Here is an 18,328-nt window from a genome sequence, read left to right as displayed (position 1 = left end):
ACGGTCTGAGCAGGAGAGAGAAGTTATCCTGGCAGAGGCCACCAGGGGCAGTGGAAGCAGGACAAAGGCAGCAAAGACTTTCCCTGGTTTTAGATCACACCTTACAGGTGTTCTTGGGGGATATTTTCATTTTCTACGTGTTCTTATCTCCAGTGTGTGGTGTCCAGTCCACCTATGAAGTGCCATGGACACGAAGCTCACAGGGGCCATCTTTTGGCAGGGCTCGATTCCTTTCCTGTGGTTAATCCCAACCAGGTGCTGAGACCTGGACTGGGAAGGGAGGGCACGTTAGGGACACACGTTAGGGCGAGCACCCACCGCCTCTTCAATCTGCCGCTTGTAGATCTTCAGCTTGTTCTGCAGCTTCTCCACCAGCTCCTGCATGCGCTGGTTGGTCTTGTGGTCCTCCTCCGTCTGGAAGACCAGCTCTTTGAGGCGGCGCTCATTCTTCCGCAGCGTCTTCACTGTTTCCACATGCTGTTTCTGCTCACCGTCCAGCTCTGTCTCTAGTTCCTTGATCTGAGGGAGGAAGAGAGGGACATGGCTGTGAGAACACAGGGTCTTGAACTTGAGAGCTCAGTGGCCTTGAGTGGGGCATCATGGTGGCAATGTCCATCCACCTCTTCCCCACAGGAGAGCAGGCAAACCCTGGACAGGAGGGTCACACAGGTTCTGCCCCTCATGGGTCTGCTGTGGTAGTCAGATGGGTCCCTTTCCCTGAGCCTCACATTTCCTTCTCTGGGAAGTGGGGGAGGGAGGGGCCTGACAGGGTCGCCCCTCTAGCTCTGACACCCCATGGGTGAAGACCAAGGCTGGTTTTAAGGAAGTTGTAAGGGAGGAACAGTGTTGGAAACAGAGACTGGGAACAGACAGAGGAAGAATCCTGGGAGCTCCCCTGCTTGGGGGCACAGTCTGGGGGAAAGGTGACAGGAGAAGAAGGAAGAGGAGAGGAAACCTATGTACAAATAAATTACAGCTCTCCTCTCATTTTCCTTTCCCTTCCTAGCATCTGAATAATCCAGTTCCTCATCAAGCACTGGGTGCTTTGGGAAGCTTTGGGAAAAGGCCCCTGCCCAGCCATGTCTCCCTTCTCTCCCTCCTGGCCCACCTTGGGGTCGCCCTCACCCTGGCTTCCAGTTTCATGATCGTGCGCTTCCCTCCCTTCAGAGCCAGCTGCTCAGCCTCCTCCATCTTGGCCTGCAAGTCTTTGATGGTGATCTCGTAGTTCTTCTTGATTTTCTCCAGGTGCATGCAGTGGTCCTGCTCTTGCCGGAGCTCCTCCGCCATGCGGGCGGCCTGCGGGAGGGGAGCAGAGTGGGGACTGGAGCTGGGTTCCCATGCTATTGAGAGATGAGGGACCTTGACCTCTGGAGACCAGAGGACCAAGTGGTTGACAAGGAGAACCTTGCTGATGTGCTGCTGGGTTTTGGTGGAGCGGGTGCCCCATGCTCCTGTGTCTCTCCCAGTGACAGGGAGGAGGCAGGCTCATGCACTCACCACCAGGGCCCCCAGTCCCACAGACTCCCACCAGCTTGGGGCTCTCCAGCCACTCTTTGCTGCCTCCTCCATCAGGGGCATAGCACAGAGGGTGGGCATAACGCAGATCTGGAGGAGGAAGACGAAGGTCTGCATGTAGCTCCTGTGTGGCCTTCAGCAAGTCACTTTACCCTCTTGTTCTTGCATTCATTCCACAAGTATTCATGGAAGATCTGCATGCTGGGTATGGGTCTGTTCTCTCAAGACCCAGCACCAAATAAGACCTGCAATGGTCCTGAGCTGGCATTTCAAGCAAGTGCAACAAGCCTGGCGATAGCATCTGTATTCCTTCATCTTTAAAGTGGGGTGCATGGTATCTGCCGATCAAGGTCGTGTGAGTCCCCAAAGAGAAGTGGAGCAAGACCACTGGCAGCACGTCCTGCTGAATCTGCCCCTGAGCACCTGGGCATGGCTCCCATCTTCCTTTCACTAATGCTTCTCCTCAGGCTGCTTTAATGCTCCTCTTTGCCAAAAGACCTGCCCAGGAAAGCCCACTTTCGATGGCTTCTTTGACCCATGTCCCCAGGCCTCAAGCTCTGATCTCTCACATGGTCGTGTATAGCTTGTAATTATTCCTTACTTGTATGTGTTTGGCTTTTCAGAAAGGCCTCCAGACTCCTTAGGACAAGGACCACAGCCCTACTGGCAGGGTGCTGGCGCTGCACAGTGACCTCTGAGGGGAGGAAGTGGCCTTCCCTGCTGAGGGTGGCCTGGTCCTCCACAGGCGGCCCAGGCCGGTCCCCCCTCCCACCAGCACCAGGCAGCGTGCACACTTACATCAGTCATGGCTTTCTTGGCTCTCTCGTCGGCAGAGCGGAACTCACTGATGAGCTCCTCGTGCTCGTTGGAGATGCGCTGGACATCCGACTCCAGCTTGCGCTTGACCACGAGGAGGCTTTGGTTCTGGAAGAGAAAATAAAGACATTGCCATGAGACAGAAGTCTGCACAGCCCTTCCTGTGTCCAGGAAAGAGAAACAACTCTCTCACAGACATACTTGCCAAACCCCCCAATAGGAAATGGCCCTGGACCCCCTGCTTGAGGTAAGCGTCTCTCCCTGCATTTTTCTCTGTGTTTTAGAGCAGAACATGTATCACAAGGAGTCCAGGAATAACATCATTTTGGCCTGGGATGGGTGGGAACTCTAGAACAATCCTGAACTCAGAGCTGGGAAAACCCAGGTTCAACCCTGGTACTTCTACCTATGTGGATAAATTCTTTACCTCTAGGCTTCGGTCTTATTTCTAAAATGGGGTTGTGATCCCTATATGTCCCATGCACATTTTGTTTTGGTGAATTCACATGAGATGCTAAGTAGGAATTAAGTTTGTGCTGGCAAAGTATTGCACTTGTAAGCAGTATTGGTGTTACCGCTGGTAGATAAGGGTCCCCTTTTTTGACCACACATAAGCCACTCAACTCTCTGGGTCACGGTTTTTCATTTGTAAAATGAATGTCAGACTTTGTTTTTATTTACTGATTTTTTTTTTAAGTAGGCTCCATGCCCAGCAGGGAGCCCAGTGCATGGCTTGAACTCACAACTCCGAGATCAAGACCTGACTGGAGATTAAGAGTCAGGCTTAATTTAACTGACTGAGCCACCCAGGTGCTCCTAGACTTTGGAATATTCTAGATCCCTTCTAGTTCTGAAGTTCTATCCTCAGTGACACTGAAGGTAATGGCAGTCCTTAAAATTGGCTAAATCATCAGAATCTCCTGAGGAGTTTAGATCCAAAAGTTTAAATTTCTGGAGTCCCGCCACAGACCAGATTCTGGATCACAGTCTCCAAGGGAGAGAGTCTAGGAGCCTGTCTTTGAAAGCTCTGCACAACAATGTGCATGTAGTTCACACACTGTGTGTGCACTAAAAATGGTTAAGAATGGTACATTTTATGTTACGGGGGTTTTTGCCATAACAAAAGAAGTCTCTGCAGGTGAGTTCTGAGGATTTCCCAAGTGGGGACACCATCTGCCTTTGAGTTTTGAGGGGAGCCCACAGGGTTTGGGCACCATCCTGGCCCTGCCCCCACACGCCAAGTGTGAGTCTGCATAGGCGCCCCCCCAACTCCCAGGAAGCCACCATCCTACCTGGATGTTGACCTCGTTGTGCCGCTCGGTGATCTCTACCACCTCCTGCTCCAGCAGCTTGCGGGAGCGCTCGCTGCCCTCCAGGCCCGCGCGCACCTCCTCCAGCTCCGTCTGCAGCAGGCTCAGGCGCCGCTCCTGCAGGTTGTACTGCTCCCGCAGCTCCTCGTGCTGTCGGGCATCCTCGTCCATCTGCATCTGCAGGTCCTGGGGGGGCCAGAGGACCCGGCCTGAGCCCATCTCCCGGACCCTGGCATGGTCTGGGCTCAGCAGGGAGCTGGGGTCTGGCTGGGGAGTTCGAGGCCCCAGAGGAGGAGAGTGGAAGGTATCGATCTGCGCTGGGGGAGTTCCCAGTCTGGTTGCGGCCTAGCTGGCCAGGGCCCAAGTGCCCCCAGAATTTGTCCAGTGAGAGGTAACCATAAGGTCAAGGCTTTTCTGAGGACAGAGCACCTTGAGTCTCCAGCAGGCCCTTCTCACCGAGGCCTTCCTCAGTGATCTTGACCATTACACCCCCACTGGCTAACCCACATCTCCCTTCTCCTATCTGGTTGTTTCTCTGTAGCACGTTTCACCGTTTTTAATACTACAGTTTTATTTATGTGTTGTTTATTGTCTATCTGCAGGGATGTCTGTTTATTATATACATTCTTGTACCCCTAGCACCTAATACAGTGCCTACGCTGGGCAGGTCTCTAATAAAATGTATGTTGAATGCATGGATCCAGCTACAGATGCTTTAAAGACCAATGATAGCAATAAAGGAAGACTTCAATTCTATTTGTGTTTTTTTCTTAAGATGAGTGGTGGGCATCTAAGTATTTACTATGTTCTTTATTTTTCTGTCCTGAATTCACTTATAATAAGTCAAATGACTTTAAGAACCAAGACAGGCCCAACTTTCTGTTTTCCTTCTTTCTTCCCTCTTTTTAGTGGTCCAGGGTATGGACTTAGGTGGTTGGGGCGTCTCATATAGATAGTCCCCAAGTGTCCTGCTCCCTAGACTTCCAGCCACCCCATGCTGCCACTTCCATGCTTTTCTTCTAGCTGCAGACATGCATGAAGTTAGCTTCCTGGACCTGCAAGCTTGGGGATGGCTTACTTTGTGATTAGGTCCCAGATTGCTACCTTGATTTGCTGTTGCAGCCTTTTCAGGGTCTTTACAAGTTCGCTGTTGTTCTTGTTGGCATGGTCCAGCTGGATTTCCATCTCATTCAGGTCCGTCTCCATCTTCTTCTTGAGCCGAAGTGCCTCTGCCCGGCCCTTGGCCTCTGCCTCCAGGCTGGCCTGCAAGGACTCGATTGCCCGCTGGTGGTTCTTCCTACACGTGCAATCAGAGAAGACCCTGGCATACTGGGCCCGCTGGTCAGGCTGTGCTAAACCTCCCTAGTTAAGAGGTCTGTGAGCATCAACATGCATATGGCCACCATATTTGAAATTAGAGTGTATCTTCCCTTAAAGCATTTAAGTGGGCTTTGGGAAAGGACACAGAAGGTCAATGTTTACCTCATATCTTTTGTGATCTCAATTCATTCAACATGCAGAATAGCCCTGCAAGGAAACTGAGGCTCCAAGATGATGAAAAACATGCCAAAGGTTTAGCCCATGACAGAGACAGGATTCAAACCCAAATGCTAGCTGTTTTGTTTTTGTTTTTTTAATTAGAAAATGTGAGCTTTGGCTATACAAGCCAAAGCTTGTCTGTCTGTAAAACAGCAGTTATTGGTTGATTGTATTTAATATATTTAGTTATATTGTAATCAGTATAATGAGCATTTTCATAAAACCCTCTATAGAAGGAGACTAGAGGAGGCAATTTACATGTTCAAAAAATATTTGTTTCATTGAGGGAAATAAATGGCTAGCATGAAAAGATCCTGTCACCTGCCCCTTGTCTGTGGTGTTCACCTCTGCTCTACCCCTGCACACCTTCTATTGTGTAGGCACATTGCTGGATTTATAGCACTCTGAGATGTATTCAATTTCTAGACATGGGAGAAGGTATCATGACATTCTCAAAAGTGAACAGAATTTTTATTCAATTTGACTTAAAAAATAAATACAAGAAAAAAACTATAAAACATGTTGAAAAAAATAAAGGTCTAAATAAATGGAAGGACATTCATGTTCATGGATTGGAAGACATAATGTTGTGAAGGTGGAATTCGGTGCAGTCAGTATCAAAATGCCAGCTGATTTCTTTGCAGAAATTGACAGGCTGATCCTAAAATTTATATAGAAATGCAAGGGACCCAGAATAACCAAAATAATCTAGAAAAAGAACACCAAGGTGGAGGACTCACACTTCCCAATTTCAAAGCCACATAATCAAGACATTGTGGTCATGGCATAAGGATAGACTTATAGATGAATGGAATAGAATTGGGAATCCAGAAATAAACCCAAGCCAATTCATTTTCAACAAGGATGCTAAGACCATTCAATAGGGAGAGAGCAGTCTTTCCAGAAAGTAGTTCTGGGACAACTGGATATCCACATGCAAAAGAATGAAGTTGGACCCCTACCTCATACCTTATACAAAAATTAACTCAAAATGGACCGAAGACCTAAATGTAAGAGCTAAAACTGTAAAACTCTGATCTCATCTAGGAAAAATAGGCAAGAATCTTTGTGACGAAATTAGGGAAAGAGTTTTTTAGATATGACACCTAAAATACAGGCTACCAAAGAAAAAAACAGATACATGGACTTCATCAAATTTAAAAACATTTGTGCTTCAGAAGGTATTATTAAGAAACTGAAAAGGCAACTCACAGAATGGGTGAAAATATTTGCAAATTACATATCTGATAAAGGATGGGTTTAGTATTCAGAATATTTAAAGAACTCTTACAACTCAACAGTAGAAAGACAACCTAGTTTTTAAAATGGGCCAAGGATTAGAATAGACATTTTTCTAGGCAATATAGAGAAGTGGCCAATAAGCACATCAAAGATGCTTAGCAGGAGCAGCTGGGTGGCTCAGTTGGTTAAGCATCCAACTCTTGATTTCAGCTCAGGTCACGATCTGATGGTTCGTAGGTTTGAGCCCTGCATCAGGCTCTGTGCTGATGCGTGCTCTCTCTTTCTCTCTCAAAGAAACTTAAAAAAAAAAACAACTTAAAAAGGTGCTCAGCATCATTAGCTATAATGGAAATACAGTTCTAAACCACAGTGAGATACTACCTCCCATACACTAGGTTGGCTAGGATAAAAAAAGGTAATGATAAAATGTTAGAGAAGATCTGGAGACCCTACAGCCCTTATAACCCTGAGAATGTAAAATAGTACAACTGCTTTGGAGAAGAATCTGACCATTCTGCAAAAAGTTAAACACAGAGTGAACATATTACCGGAACTTCTAGTCCTAGGTACATACCCAAGAGAAATGTAAATCTCTATCTACACAAAAACTTGTATATGGATGCTCATAGTGGCGTTATCCATAGTGGCCAAAAGGTGAAAACAACCCAAATGTCCATCAACTGATGAACAGATGAATAGATAAATAGATAAAATAGATAAACAAAATGGGATCTGTCCAAACTATGGCATAGTATTCAGGAATAAAAAGGAATGAAATACTTACACTTGCTCCAACATGGATGAAGCTTGAAAACGTGATGCCAAGTGAAAGAAGCCAGTCACAAAGGACCACATATTGTAGGATTCCATTTATATGGGATGTCCAGGATAGGCAAATCCAGAGAAAGTTGTTGGCTAGATTAGTTGTTGCCTAGGTCTGGGAGTGGGGGTGGTGGGGAGAAATGGGGCAACACTGCAAAAGGATATGGGGTTTCTTTGGGGGAGTGATGAAAATGTTCTAAAATTGCAGTGATAATTGCACAACTGAAAACCATTGAATTTTTCCCTTGTCATGGGCAAACTATGTAAATTATATCTCCAATCTGTTGCAAACTCTCTCTCCTCCCCTCCCCCCGCCACGCCACATAGTGGCATATAGCTAGATATTTAGGGTTTATTCTAATGGCTGCGGAGTCATGGGGCTTCTCCCTCCAGTGGCTCTGCCTACAGCTTTGTTAGGGGTGATTGTGGGGGATGTTGTAAACTCAGGAAGCAATAGTGCAGGAAGATTTCAGGCAGACAGTTTAGGCAAGATGCCAATGTGGACAGTTGCAAATGTGTTGATCTTCTCAGAATCACAACAAATCATATTTCTGTAAACAAAAACTTAGTGCTGAGTCCAAAACTTACTGGAACCTCAGGCAGCAACAGTGGACACTGAATTAAAAAGAAATCTCCAAATCCAGCACCCAGCAGATCAGTTCTTTTCCATGACGTGGTGGATGTTTTCTGAGGGTTCATGAATGTTCATAGTAATTTATATCTGTGTGGCTTTGCAGGTTATGGAGTACTTTCATATTTATCATCTCAGTTAATCTTCACCACCCCTGAGAGGGGTGACAAGAAGCTGTCGTCATTCACATCTGTCAGATGGGGCAACTGCATCTATCTCACAGGGGGGCTTTCTGATTTTTTTATTGTGGGAAAATATGCATTACGTAAAATGTCCTATGTTACCCATTTTGAAGTGTGCGTTTCCGTGGTATTAAACACATACATCATGCTGTGCTTCTACTGGCACCGCCTGTCTCCAGAACTCTTTTCATCTGATAAAACTAAACCATGTCCCCATGAAACACTAACTCCCCAATATCCCTCTTTCCCCTGGCCCCTGGCAACTACTATTCTGCTTTCTGTTTCTGTGATTGTGACTGGTCTAAGTACTTCCTCTTGTAGGTAGAACCATGCAGTATCTGTCTTTTTGTGACTGGCTTTTTTTCACTCAGTTATAATGTCCTCAAAGTTCACCCATGTTGTAGCAGGTGTCTGAATTTCCTTGCTTGTGAAGGCTGGATAAATTTGCACTGCGTGTAGAGACCACATTTTGTTTATCCATTCCTTTGTCAGTGGACTTGGGTTGCTTTCATGCCACAGCTCTTCTGAATAATGCTATGAACATGGTATACAAGTATCTCTCCAAGACCCTGCTTTCAGTTCTTTTGGGTAAATATTCAGAAGTAGAATTGCTGGATCATATGGTAATTCTATTTTAAATTTTTTGAGGAACCTCTATTATGGCTTTCACATCGGCTGTACCATTTTACATTCCCACCAACAGTGCACAAACGTTCCAGTTTCTCTACATGCTCACCAACACTTGTTATTTCTTGCGTTTTGGATGGCAGCCATCCTAATGGGTGTGAGGTGGTATCTCCTTGTAGTTTTGATTTGCATTTCCCTCATGACTAGTGGTAGTGAGTATCTTCCCATGTGCTTATTGGCCATTTGTATATCTTCCTTGGAGAAATGTCTGTTAAAGTCCTTTGCCCATTTTTGGATGATGATGATGATGATGATGATGATGATGGTGATGATTAATTATCCCATGGTGTTTTGTGATCACTGAAGTACTATGTTTCAGAGTATTCACCTAAATTGCCCAAGGTCAGATGACTAGTAGGTGGCAGAGGCCCGTCAATGCTACCCAAAGTCAGCCTCCCATCACCTCAGCCCCATACCTTGTAGCTTCAAATTCCTCTTCTTTCTCGTGGATTCTCCGGTCGATGTCAGCTTTAACCTGAGCCAGTTCCAGCTGAATTCGAATCACCTTGCTCTCTTCAACCTGCCAGGAATATAAACATCAGTCTTTCTGGCCAAGTAGGTGCATAGTCCCTGGCCAAGGGTCCAGCCTCCAAGGTGATGGCCACATGGTTACCTCCAGGGAAGATTCCGCTTCCTCCAGGGCCACCTGGAGTTCTTCTTTCTCAATCTCCAATTTTTTCTTCAACTTCTGCAGCTCATGCACACTCCGTCCTCCCTCACCCAGCTGATCAATCAGTTCCTTTATCTCCTCTGAGAAAGGAATATTCTCGTTAATAAGGCACACGAGGACCACCAGCTTCCCAGGGCCATGTCATGTGACACAGACATTCTTACATCAGGGCAGAAGCAGGCACTCCTAGCCTCACTGTATCCAAAGAGAAGCAACATACTCCAAGTTGTAGACTCATGGAGCATCAGGGCTTGGGCATTGGAGAACAGTGAGTTCAAGCTCCTCATTTTACAGATGAGAGGCTGAGGCCCACAAAAGAATGGGTAAGCACTGAACAGCTTGGGGGGCCAGTGCCCAGGACTCCCCAGGCCCATTAGGCCTAAACTCCAGGCCTTCCTTTCTCAGACCCTTTCTCCCCCTCTGCATCCCCCCACCAGGTCTGAAAACCAAGAAAAGGTGGGAGGAGTAGAGCCTTTCTGATCTCCTTCCTCAGTTGGGAGACCTGTTGCCCACCCAGAGGAGCTCCCAGGGACCCACCCAGCACCTTGGAGCAGCCATAAATATCAGCCGCAGCCAGGTGTCCAAGAAATGTGACTACCTTGACTAATCCATGACCGAACTCCATTCCTACATCAAGCCTCCCTGAGTTCAGAGAAATCTCATTTAATCCAATATCTTCCTGCTTGGGTTTCTAAGTTCCAGGTAGAGTGGAAAGCACTGGGGGCATCATCTAAGTCTCAGCTGTTGGGGTCCATCTGTGCTGATGTCACAGACTCACTCATAGCCCACATGGCTTCCCGTCGCCTGTCCTGGACATAGTGGCTGTTTCCAGAACATTCTCTACTGCACTGCTCTGGGACTGTGAGGAATGCTGTGATGCTGCCTCACACCCTCTCAGCCCAAGTAAGCTGCTTGGCCATTCTCCTCCATGGCTCCCACCAGGCTGGGGCTACTTTACTTAATTTCTTTTTAATTTTTTTTTTTAAATTTTTTTTTTCAACGTTTATTTATTTTTGGGACAGAGAGAGACAGAGCATGAACGGGGGAGGGGCAGAGAGAGAGGGAGACACAGAATCGGAAACAGGCTCCAGGCTCCGAGCCATCAGCCCAGAGCCTGATGCGAGCCTGACGCGGGGCTCGAACTCACGGACCGCGAGATCGTGACCTGGCTGAAGTCGGACGCTTAACCGACTGCGCCACCCAGGCGCCCCTCTTTTTAATTTTTTAAAAAATTTATTTTTTGAGGGGGAGAGAGAGAGAGAGAGAGAGAGCGAGCAGGGGAGGGGAAGAGAGAGAGGGAGACACAGAAATCCAAAACAGGCTCCAAGCTCTGAGCTCTCAGCCCAGAGCCCAACACAGGGCCTGAAGTCATGAGCCACAAGATCATGATCTGAGCTGAAGTTGGATGCTTAACTGACTGAGCCACCCAGGTGCCCCTGACTGGGGCTACTTTACAAGGTTTGTTCCCACCTATGCTTCACCGGCCAGGTGAAGTGCATATTCCTCTGCTCTTAACTCCCAGGTTACTGGGGAGCTTTCTCATCTGCACCAGGAGTTGGAGGTGGGATGGGGGTTAAGGGAGGAGGCAGGGCCCTGGGACCTTCAGCAGAACCTAATCAGCATCTGCCTCCTATTTTCTGTCCTCTCCTAGTCCAGGCAACCTTGATCTGGGTGTTCTGGTTGTTTCTCCCCTATCTTAACTCAGGTATTTATATTTAAGACCTTTAGTATTCACACTTTTGAGACTACAGAAGCAGAGCCTTCATACCTCACATGCTGGGCTCTTGAGATTATCCCCTGTGAGCCGACAACTCCCCAGGGAGGGACTCATAGGACCTTGGGCAGGTTTGGGGGACAATCAGGGACCATCTGCCTCTACCCTCCATTGCAGTGACCCTACATCAGGCACCTAACCTGAATTGAGGAAACCCTGTGTTGACTGAGATTTTTGCTGCTCAGCAGAACAGTTCTTGAAAACAAAAAAACAAAACAACAAAAAACCCTGACCTATCTTACACAACTGATTTTGTGGTTAGAAATGTGTACCTGCCATAAAAACTCATTAATGCAGTCAAATCCCCGTATAGCAAAACATTCTTCAATAGATAGGCACCAATTTTCAAACAACATCCAACAGAATGGAATTCCAGCATGAGACTCCTATGCATAAGAAATCTTGCATGTGTGTATGTTGTGTGCATAGGACGGATGTAAGGGCTCAATACATAAAATCTGTTGAGCCCTCATTTCTGCCAGCTACTCTACTCAGTGAAGATTTTACACATTTTATCTTATTCCAACTGTCTCAACCTTACAAGGAAGACATTATTATTTCCCCAATTTACAGATGAGGAAACTGAGGCACAGAAAGGTTAAGTAACTCACCTGCTCGAAGTCATGTTGCTGAGTGCCCAAGTGCTTCTACAAATTGCTTGCCAGGCAGTTGGCATTTATTGTGTGTACCTACTATGTGCCAGATACTCAAACATGTGATGCGCTCAGGAGGAGGGAGACCCTGCCTGGGTCTTTGTCCCTGCCCTCAGACTCACCCTGCAGAGTCTTGTTCTCCTTCTTCACCGACTCAAGGTGCTCCAGGGACTCCTCATAGGCGGTCTTGATCTTGAAGCTCTCGGTCATGTACATGCGGCACTCCTTCTGAGCACTGTCTACTTCCACCTGCAGCTCTTCGCACTTCTGCTGCCACTCGGCCAGCATCTTGTCAAAGACCCGCTGCTTCTTGTCCAGGGCAGCAGCCGCAGCATTGGCCTGGGGAGAGGTGGGGATGATGGTCTCCGGGGACTCTGACTCTCCAGCCCCTTCCTCTGCTTCTGCCCTCCTCCCTGACTTCCCCAGCCCTCCCTAGTAACTCTGGTGACCACAGATTTCTTGGGGATTGGGATATAATTCAACATTTATAGCACAAGCACAGGGCAAGGAGCCTGGAAAGAGTTACCCTCCAGTTCTAAAACTCCTACTACTAGATATGTGACCTTGGGCAGTCCATTTTATCTTCCCAGGCTAGGGTTTTCTTAGGTGTATGATGAGGGATCTGGGCCACAGTGGCCTTCCCAGATTTATAACATTCACCCAACCCCCAGTAACATTTTTCTCTATGACTTACTAATACCTGTTACATGTCATTGTCCAACTCAGAGATGGGTTTGGTGTTATTTTTCTTGTGAATCAAAGCTGATTATTTTCAGACCTTATTTTTCATAGACCTTTCCTCCTTTTCATAAGTGTCCAGCAACTATGTATTTATTTTTTAATGTTTATTTTTTGAGAGAGAGAGAGACAGAGCGTAAGCTGGGGAGGGGCAGAGAGTGAGAGAGAGTGAGAGAGACACAGAATCTGAAGCAGGCTCCAGGCTCTGAGCTGTCAGCCAGAGCCCTATGTGGGGCTCCAACTCACGAACTGTGACATGACCTGTGCCGAAGTTGGATGCTTAACCGACTGAGCCACCCAAGCACTCCAGCAACTATGTATTTATTGCTGTGCAATACTGGATTTTGTAAATTTCTGCTTCATTTCTTAATTTTGGAGGAGCAAAACCTTTTCAGGTTTTGGGGCTATTTTCCTGAAGCCTCTCACATGGATATGCCCCTCTGCCCCTCACCACTGGCATGAAGCAGTTGCCCTGAAACACCAAGACCAGGTTCCTGTGTACCAGTTGAAATCTTAATTTGGCTGAAGTCTGGCAAATCAGTCTGAACCAGGGATGCAAACAGGAATATTTAGCCACACAAAGTGTGTGTTATGTGGTTTGTGTGAGGAAAAGGGGAACAGAGACGATAGGTTGCATGACTTCCTGGGACTGTTTTGTCCTCACCACAGAGCTATTTGAATAGCGACCTGTTGGGTGTTAAGATTGCAGAATTATGAGTATATAAACACATTTGCAGGCGAGAGCCTGTGTTCGGTGGGCCTGAATACAGACCCTGTGCTCCATCCTGTTGGGCCACCTGTTTTTTCTTGGTAAGCCCAGACATGTGACGGTTTCCAACAGCTCCCTGGGGTCCCTTGGACCCAGCAAATAGGCAGCCTTCGAACATTTTGACCCCCTGACCTTCTCCAAGTCGATGGTGAGGTCCTCGATTTCTGCCTGGAGTCGCTGTTTATTTTTCTCAAGGGAGGCAGCCCTGGCCTGGGCGGCTTCGGCTGTCTCTTCTGCTTCCTGGAGTCTGGCGGCCAGTTTCCTCCTGTGGGTGAGGGCAAGAGAGGCCATCAAGGAAACATAGAAGCCCATGGGCTAGGGGGCTGTGTTTGTGGTCCTGAGCTCTGGGGTCACAGTGGAGAAGATGCGGACAAAATGGAGAGTATTAGAGGAAAGCAACCACTGTCTGTCCGTCCATCCATCCATCCAACAATTATATATTGTTTCTACTCTGTCAGGTATCGTTACAGGCGTTCGAAAAACAGCACTGAATAAAAACAGACTAAGACTCCTGCCTTCACAAAACATCTGTTCTAGACGAGGGACAGACCTAGAGACAGAAGCACCACGGAGAAAGTAAAGCAGGGAGGGGAACACATGAGCGGAGGCCGGAGGGAGAGGAGGGCAAGGACCCTGTGGGTGTCTGGGGAAGAAGGTCCAGGCAGAGAGAGGTGAGGGATTGAGATCTAGAGTGAGCTTTGGGGTGGGACCAGGCAGCTGCTGGCCGCTCTCAGCAGAAAATAGAAAAGGGCCAGAGCTCAGGAGCTGGAGGCTACAGGAAAGCAGATTTAGGCTCAATGTATGAAGACCTTCTGATAAGAGATTTACGTCAGCTGGAGGGCTCTGTGCTCATCCCTGTCATGTCACCACAAATTTCCAGGGGGTGAGCAAGACAGGCAAGCAGGCCGGGGTACCCTCCCTGCCGGGTGCCTGGTGGCTCACATGCAGGGCTTCCCATGGGCAAGCAAGCCAGCCTATTCTACAAGACGGTGGCTCTGAGCCACATTCACATGTCCACTCTTACTTCCTCAGGCCCAGAAGGCAGAATGTCCACCACTCTAGTTTGCAAATGAGGAAGAAGGCTTGCAAGCTTTGAGGGCATTTAGCACAGAGCTGGGGAACCAGCAGAGTGAGGACCTTTGAGAATGTGGTCTGAGCCCTCCCAACATCGCCCAGAGGCCCCGCCACAGACCTAGCAGACCTGTGGAAGCTTCCTGAGCACTTTAAGGGCAGAGAAACCCTGCCTGGAGGTGGAGGCCCTGTTCTTGACTTCCTTGCAGGAGCCTGAGCACTTTCATGCTGACATGTAGAAATCCTTGAGGATGGAACCCAAAGGCTGACAGTGGCTACTTTGCTAAGGGCACAAAGTGGGCTCTCCTATCTAGACACACATCCCCTCCCGGCCCCCACTTTAAGAGGAGCCTGTGCTCAGGTCATGATGTCACAGTTCATGAGTTTGAGCCCCACATCAGGCTCTGTGCAGACAGCTCAGAGCCTGGACCCCGCATCGAGGTCTGTGTCTCCCTGTCTGCCCCTCTCCCACTCACACTCTGTTTCTCTCTCCCTCAAAAGTAAATAAACATTAAAGAAAATTTTAAGAGGGGGCGCCTGGGTGGCTCAGTCGGTTGAGAATCTGACTTTGGCTCAGGTCATGATCTCGCGGTCTGTGAGTTCGAGCCCCGCGTCGGGCTCTGTGCTGACAGCTCGGAGCCTGGAGCCTGCTTCGGATTCTGTCTCTCTCTCTCTCTGCCCCTCCCCCGCTCATGCTCTGTCTCTCTCTTTCTCTCTCTGTCAGAAATAAATAAACATTAAAAAAAAATTTTTTTTTTAAATTTTAAGAGGAGCCTGTGAACTGCTTTCTCCTGGACGTGACCCTGGCCTCAGCAAGTGTCTGATGTGGTCAGACCACCAGCACCACCCACACCCCAGCCTTCCCAGCTCTCTGGCACAGGGTCACACTCACTTGGTCTCCTCCAGCTCCTCGGTCCTCTGGATGGCATCCGTCTCATACTTGGTCCTCCAGGTGGTCACCTCAGTGTTGAGCTTGGACACGAGGCGCTGCAGCTCTGACTTGCCTCCCTGCTCCTCCTCCAGCTGCTCCTTCACCAGGTCCAGGTCATGCTTCGTGTTGGCAAGACTCACCATGGCCGTGCTGCGAGACTGTGGGGACCAGCGGAGGCCATCAGAGGCCCCGCTGGTCTCTGTGGACCCCAGGGCCATTGCTTAGACATCCGCAGCATTGGACTGACAGTGCAGCAAGTAACGGGGGGAAAGGACACCGAGTCTACAACCCAGGCCATCAGGGTTTATTTTCCTCATTTTGTTCCAATTACTGTCCACGAGGATATGGGAGTTCATCACTTTCATTTAGTCATACACGTAGCATATTACAGTTTTGTAGTTGACTTAAAAAAAATTTTTTTAATGCTTTTATTCATTTTTGAAAGAGGGCCAGCGAGAGAGAGCAAGCATGAGCCAGGGAGGGGCAGAGAAAGAGGGGGACAGAGGATCTGAAGCAGGCTCTGCACCGACAGCAGTGAGCCTAATGTAGGGCTCAAACTCACAAACGCGAGATAATAGCCTGAGCTGAAGTCGGGTGCTCAACCAACTGAGCCACCTAGGCACCACTTTTCTTTAAAAAAAAAAAAAAAAAAATTTTTTTTTAATTATTATTTTTTAATGTTTTTTATTTATTTTTGAGACAGAGAGAGACAGAGCATGAGCAGGAGAGGGGCAGAGAGAGAAGGAGACACAGAATCCGAAGCAGGCTCCAGGCTCTGAGCTGTCAGCACAGAGCCTGACGTGGGGCTCGAGGTCACAAACCACGAGATCACGACCTGAGCCGAAGTCGGACGCTTAACCGACTGAGCCACCCAGGTGCCCCTAGGTACCACTTTTCATGTACCTTCTACATCTTCATAACCTGTAACTTTCTTCAGGAAGGTAGCTCTGTCGCCCCCACCCCATCACCAAACAAACCTTGGATTCTTCATCCAGCTGCCTCTTGTAATCGTCCACCTGCGACGTCAGTGATGTCTTTATCCGCAGGATTTGATTGAGCCGGCTCTGTGATTCTTCATACTCCCGGCTCAGTTCACCATTTTCAGCTGGGCAGGAAGGGGAATGGGAGAAATAGTGGATGAAAAACTGGCTCCCCAGCCAGATCCTAAGCTATCCCAGTGCATCGTTCTCAAAGTACCCAATAAATATGATGACTTGGCCAAGTGGGCTGGAAGGGGGAGCAATGGCGAACCGTTGCCGGCCGCCTAAAGTAAGCGAGCCCAGGAGGGGAGCAGTTGTCCAAACATTGCTGACATCCAGGTGTCTTGCATGAGGTACAGGGCTCCAGATAACGAAGTCCCAGCCCCGGCACGAGATCCCGCAAGGAAGTTTAAAGGAAACAGTGGGGCAGAGAGCCTTTACTTTGAAAATGTAATTGTCAGGGTCCCAGAACGTATGCTCCTGTCATCTGTGAACTGATTGTGGGGGCCGGAGGCCAGGAAGACGTGCATGAGCCGGAGAGCACGAGCGAGCTTGAGTCCTGCCCTGTAAGTCATTCTGGTTTTGTGGCAAGTTACCTCGTCCCGCTGAGCTTCACTTTTCTTATCCATCAAAGGGAATATTGATTTTAGAAAGTATTCAGGATGAGGGAAATAAGGCCAAAGGATGCCAGCGGGTTCTCTGGGGTCACACTGCAACGTGGTCTAACTGGCCTGAGGAGTGTTTACTTCTCTCAGGGAGTACGTGTCTGTGAGGGCCCAGCCTCTGCAAGGTTAGGTGTTAAGTGAATAGTGATAAGTCACAAATTATTTTTGTCCTAGGATGCAAAGGATTTCTTCTGGTAAGAAACAAAACAAAACCAAGAGGCTGCAGTATTACTGTGTGGTAGGACATTAACCTGTTCTGCCTCTAACTTAGCAAAGTTATTGAAGCTTCCCTTCCCCCAAATGACTGTAAATCTCTGTCCTTCAAATGCCCCTTGAGGGCAAGTTCACCATTTTCTGGCTCCCTTACTGGTGACACATGTTTGCTCTTAATATGTGGATCATGTTTTAAAATGTTTAAAAACTGAATTTTGTCTACCGCCCCTCCTGCTGATCTCGCAGGGTGGTTGAGACAACTGATAGGGAAATGCTTTGAATAGTGTCACTTGTTTTATGTTGCAAAGATTCTGCTTGGGGCACTCCATGGGTGGAATCAGATCTCCTGTCTCATCACAGCAGGTGTGAAGTTTCCAAGGCCGAGAAAGCTCCAGGAAGAGGACATGGGTACTCTTTTGGTTTCCTTGAGCATCCCTGTTCTGTTCCACACACTGTTCCTCGGGAAGCTGCAGGGAGAGGCATGCTCACCTTGCAGGCGGGTCCTGATGGCATTGATTTCTGCCTGGTTTCGCTCCAGCTCAGCCACCTTGGCGTTGGCTTCTGCTAAACTGTCTTCCAGCTTTCGGATGTGGGCCTCGGCATTCATCTGCTCAAGGAAGATGTACCCAGTGGGGAAATGGAGAAGCCAGGCCAAACCCTCCCTGCTTTCCACCTGGGTTCCCCTAGTGCAGCCCCCTAGACTACCTCCCTCGTCCTTCTAGAACGTGCCTATCTCAGAACCATCTCCCCCAATCTCCCTCGCCCTGCCCCACCTTATCATTTCTATACATAAACTTAGAGTCTTTGGGTTGGCACACAGACCCTCACTCTCTGGCTCATCCCCCTTTTCTAGCCACTCTGGACCCCTGAGGACTTCGCCCAGTAAGAAAATGCAATGCGCCAATTTAAGAAAAAAATACTAGCCTTAGTTCCAGGGTGTGCAGATAAAATGGGAACTGTGAAGATGCCTCATGAGTGTCTGAAGTTTGGAGATACTGGTTGGCTGAGCCAGGGACCCCAAAGCATCATCCTTGCTCACCCTTGGAGCCCCCTTTCCCTCATGTCACAAGAAGGCTCTTTCTGTGGCAGCTGCTTGATAAATGCGTGTTGAATGGCTTAC

The 18,328-nt window shown here is 48.2% G+C and overlaps 1 protein-coding gene and 1 long non-coding RNA gene across 4 annotated transcripts in view; one reads left to right on the top strand and one right to left on the bottom strand.

The window, feature by feature from the left end:
- MYH16 (myosin heavy chain 16) overlaps nucleotides 1-18,328 on the bottom strand; it is a 55,286-nt gene that overhangs the window by 4,568 nt on the left and 32,390 nt on the right. For both annotated transcript variants that reach the window (XM_086692695.1, XM_086692694.1), the window contains exons 23-34: nucleotides 17,698-17,815; nucleotides 16,328-16,455; nucleotides 15,312-15,508; nucleotides 13,481-13,613; nucleotides 11,964-12,180; nucleotides 9,358-9,494; nucleotides 9,161-9,264; nucleotides 4,746-4,938; nucleotides 3,624-3,827; nucleotides 2,314-2,439; nucleotides 1,126-1,296; nucleotides 319-519 (exon numbers count right to left, since the gene is read on the bottom strand). In XM_086692695.1, the coding sequence (XP_086548821.1) occupies nucleotides 319-519; nucleotides 1,126-1,296; nucleotides 2,314-2,439; nucleotides 3,624-3,827; nucleotides 4,746-4,938; nucleotides 9,161-9,264; nucleotides 9,358-9,494; nucleotides 11,964-12,180; nucleotides 13,481-13,613; nucleotides 15,312-15,508; nucleotides 16,328-16,455; nucleotides 17,698-17,815 (1,929 nt within the window). The remainder of the gene's footprint in view (nucleotides 1-318; nucleotides 520-1,125; nucleotides 1,297-2,313; nucleotides 2,440-3,623; nucleotides 3,828-4,745; nucleotides 4,939-9,160; nucleotides 9,265-9,357; nucleotides 9,495-11,963; nucleotides 12,181-13,480; nucleotides 13,614-15,311; nucleotides 15,509-16,327; nucleotides 16,456-17,697; nucleotides 17,816-18,328) is intronic.
- LOC147572912 (uncharacterized) overlaps nucleotides 1-18,328 on the top strand; it is a 55,648-nt gene that overhangs the window by 16,778 nt on the left and 20,542 nt on the right. The window contains exon 2 of one of the 2 annotated variants that reach the window (XR_015245652.1): nucleotides 2,139-2,578. This is a non-coding gene — a long non-coding RNA (uncharacterized LOC147572912). Of the gene's footprint in view, nucleotides 1-2,138; nucleotides 4,398-18,328 lie in introns of those variants that run through there. The other variant, XR_015245651.1, reaches the window with a different exon arrangement.

The sequence above is a fragment of the Puma concolor genome, chromosome E3, assembly GCF_028749965.1.
Source record: "Puma concolor isolate L17-30 chromosome E3, mPumCon1.1.hap2, whole genome shotgun sequence".
Lineage (NCBI taxonomy): Eukaryota > Metazoa > Chordata > Mammalia > Carnivora > Felidae > Puma > Puma concolor.
The sequence above is the reverse complement of the archived record's forward strand: the minus strand, read 5'-3'. Positions and strand labels throughout refer to the sequence as shown.